Here is a 3,045-nt window from a genome sequence, read left to right as displayed (position 1 = left end):
TTGGTTGTATCAGCCCTAGTCTTGCAAGGTATCTGATTTAGAACCTGCCAGAATCCTATCTGTTGAGAATTAACAATGTAACTTGGTCATTAATCCTAAACACTTCCTATTCTGTGTTTAGTTCCATGTAATTACTGAATATGTATTGAGTTTCATGTTAATCTTTTTCAGCATAGACTTACATTCAACAAAAAAAAAAGAAAAAAAATATTCAGATGCAAAAACCAATAAGACTTATTAATACACTGCCTGACTAGAACACTTGAAGAAAGTCTACTAGGTTTAGAGACACCATCGGTCTCAAGAGTCGCAAAGATTTATTTAAAATCCAGATGCCGTGAGCTTCACAAAGAGTCCCATTAAACTTTTACATGCATTGATACAGAACCTTCCAAAGTTTGCAACTAATATATTACTGTAATCCAAACTAAGTTCTTTAGATTAGATATACTCCTTCGCTTTTAATTCATGTCAAGCATCAAACAAGCTCTTGGTTCTTCTCCACAACCCTCACTTCCTTTGCTGATCTGAGAATAGCTGCCTACATAAAACAACAAAAATGATATCAACAAGCATGAAATAAACAAAAGACACCATATTTTTAAACATAATTAAACTTCAGTAGACCATAGTAACCGGCTTCCTTGCCTGAACATCTGTTATTTCAACTGCAAACCCATCAACAATAACCAAAGAAGATCTCTTCCTATAGGTGTTTGGTCTGAGCATTTTGGCTAGCAGCTGGTCATGTTTTCTGCTTACATATCGATCAAGTTCCATTGCTCCCTGTTTCGTTCTATCAAGGCACCATCGTAATAAGAGAAATGACTGTTGGTCTTAAGAGCTTGAGAGAATAATAATAAAAAAAGAAAGCATTGGACAGAAAATGCATGCAAAATGCTGAAAGATTTGAGAACAAATTGAGGGTGTGGAGAAGCCAAACCGATCTGATCGCAGGCGCTCATACTCGGGATCAAAATTCATGAAGACGAAGTAGACATCTGCTGCCGAGCTTCCCATTTTTATGCCACTCTCCTATTCTTAGGTATCTCTAACCAATAGCTCAAGCATCAGCAAGCCTATAGATATTCAGTGGTTGATATTTATAAGGTGGAGACAGTTGTAGCAAGCTTTATTATTCTCAGTCAAAAAAAACAAGTTAGCTGAATCATTTTGTTATATTGATGTTAAAGTAAGATATTGGCCACAACATCAACATGGGCATGTAGAACAGAACAGATGCCTTTACCTGTTACTTGCTGAGGAAAAAAATGCCTGTGCACCTCATGCAGGCCATGGAGCTTGGTGTGACCGAATGGCCCTATAATTCATGAAGCCTTATCCCATGTGGACATGGATCCCGTTCCATAGCCCACAAGGTGACCATGTTGGAACTTGCATGTTGTAGGTGATAATAAGGTTGCAATGGACCAAGCTATGTGAGAACAACTCTATTCCCAGAAAAATTGTTTGGTCTCGTTCCACAAGTAAATGAATATTTCAACCTCAATTAGTTACTGAAAATTAAGCTTAAGCAACACTGTAAGCTCGGGCTGCTTAGTCTCTGGAGATGTTAATAAGAAGGTTAGACCTTTTGTAACACAATCACCTGAAATATTGCTGAAAATAAAAGCTCAAGCGAGCACTCTTTTGAAAATATTGTGAAATGGAACATAAAGCTTTATTCCACGAACCTAAATTGCAGCACCTTATAGGGGGGACTGTTATTCCACGAGTCATTAAACGTGTGATGGCCCAGCCCATGTAAGAATCCCAGCCCACCAAAGCCCAAAACGAAAAAAAAAAAAGAAAGAAAACAGGGGAGAAAACTCCCGAAGGGAGTCTTCTTCCTCCTCTCGCCGGCTCCCAATCGGAGTCGGAAACGAGCTCCCTCCGGCTCTATTTAAGGAGGAGATCCCTCCTCTCTCCCTTCCACCAAAGATCATAAGCTCAGTGGCAATCGTCGGAAAACCACCGCGAAAGATCCGTCACTGTGTCCGTCCAATTGCTCGCCAGAAAAGCCTCGCCGGCGTTGGAGGTAAGCCTCCTCCCCTTCCTCTCTTCTCCCCTTTCCTTCCCGTACCGGTGTGCACGCTCGCCGGCGACCGGGGTCGTCGGATTTTGTTGCGGAAGAACTTCTATTTTTGCTCATTTTTCTTCGATTTTTCCGATGCCGGTGGTCACCGCCGACCACCGGTTTGGCCCTCCTCTCGTCATCGGGTCGTCCCCCTCCTGCCGACGGCCGCCCCACGCCGGTTGCACCGCCGGCCGGCCAGCCAATAGGGGGTTGTGAGATCCCCTGTTTCGGCCCAAAGGAACCCACGGGAAGAAGGAAGAAAAAAGAAAAGAAAAAGAAGAAGGAAAAGAAAAGAAAAAGAAAAGAAAAAGAAGGAAAAGAAAAGAAAAAGAAAAAGAAAAGAAAAAGAAGGGAAAAAAAAGAAAAAAAAAGAGAAAAAGAAGAAGAAAAATAATATAATAATAATAATAGGATTTTCTCCTCTCTCTTCCGTGAAGAAAAAGAAAAAAAAAAGAAAGAAAGAAAAGAAGAAAAAAAATAAAATAAATTAATAAATAATGATATAAATAATAAAATGTGAGAAAGAGAGTTTCTCTCTCTTCCCTCTCTTTCTTCAGCCTGAACTAATATTTTCTCTCTCTAGAATTGGACTTTTTCTCTCTACTTTCTCTCTCTAAAATCCTCTCTCTTAAGATTTTTAAAATTATGAGAAGAATGATGATGAATTTAAATAATCCTCGTGATGGATTTTTGATCTGTGATCGTCAGACGGTACACCGACATCCATTTTGATCAGATCAGGTATTTTTAAATTTTATTTCTCATGATTTTATTGAATTGTCCACATGGTAATTTCAGCATGATTTGATCCGATCGATCAGAATTTGTTGAATCATATTGTCTGAAGAATTCAAGATGAATTTTCTCTCTCTAAAATTTTTTCTCTCTAAAATATTCTCTCACTTGATTGATTCTCTCTCTAAAAAGGTTAGTGAATAAAAAAATTTCTTTTAATAGTCTTGATCTGA

At 38.9% G+C, this 3,045-nt stretch overlaps 1 protein-coding gene across 1 annotated transcript; it reads right to left on the bottom strand.

The window, feature by feature from the left end:
* Positions 1-390: 390 nt before the first annotated feature.
* On the bottom strand, positions 391-1,020 carry LOC105039427 (subtilisin-like protease SBT2.5). The gene is made up of 3 exons (XM_029262480.2): positions 944-1,020; positions 649-796; positions 391-541 (listed from the first exon to the last, which is right to left on the bottom strand). Exons 1-3 carry the CDS (start codon positions 1,018-1,020, stop codon positions 479-481), a joined length of 288 nt encoding a protein of 95 aa, XP_029118313.1. The 3' UTR covers positions 391-478.
* Between the last annotated feature and the right edge of the window lie 2,025 nt (positions 1,021-3,045).

This window comes from Elaeis guineensis, chromosome 2 (genome assembly GCF_000442705.2).
Source record: "Elaeis guineensis isolate ETL-2024a chromosome 2, EG11, whole genome shotgun sequence".
Classification (NCBI taxonomy): Eukaryota; Viridiplantae; Streptophyta; class Magnoliopsida; order Arecales; family Arecaceae; genus Elaeis; species Elaeis guineensis.
This window is presented reverse-complemented; position numbering and strand designations above follow the sequence as displayed.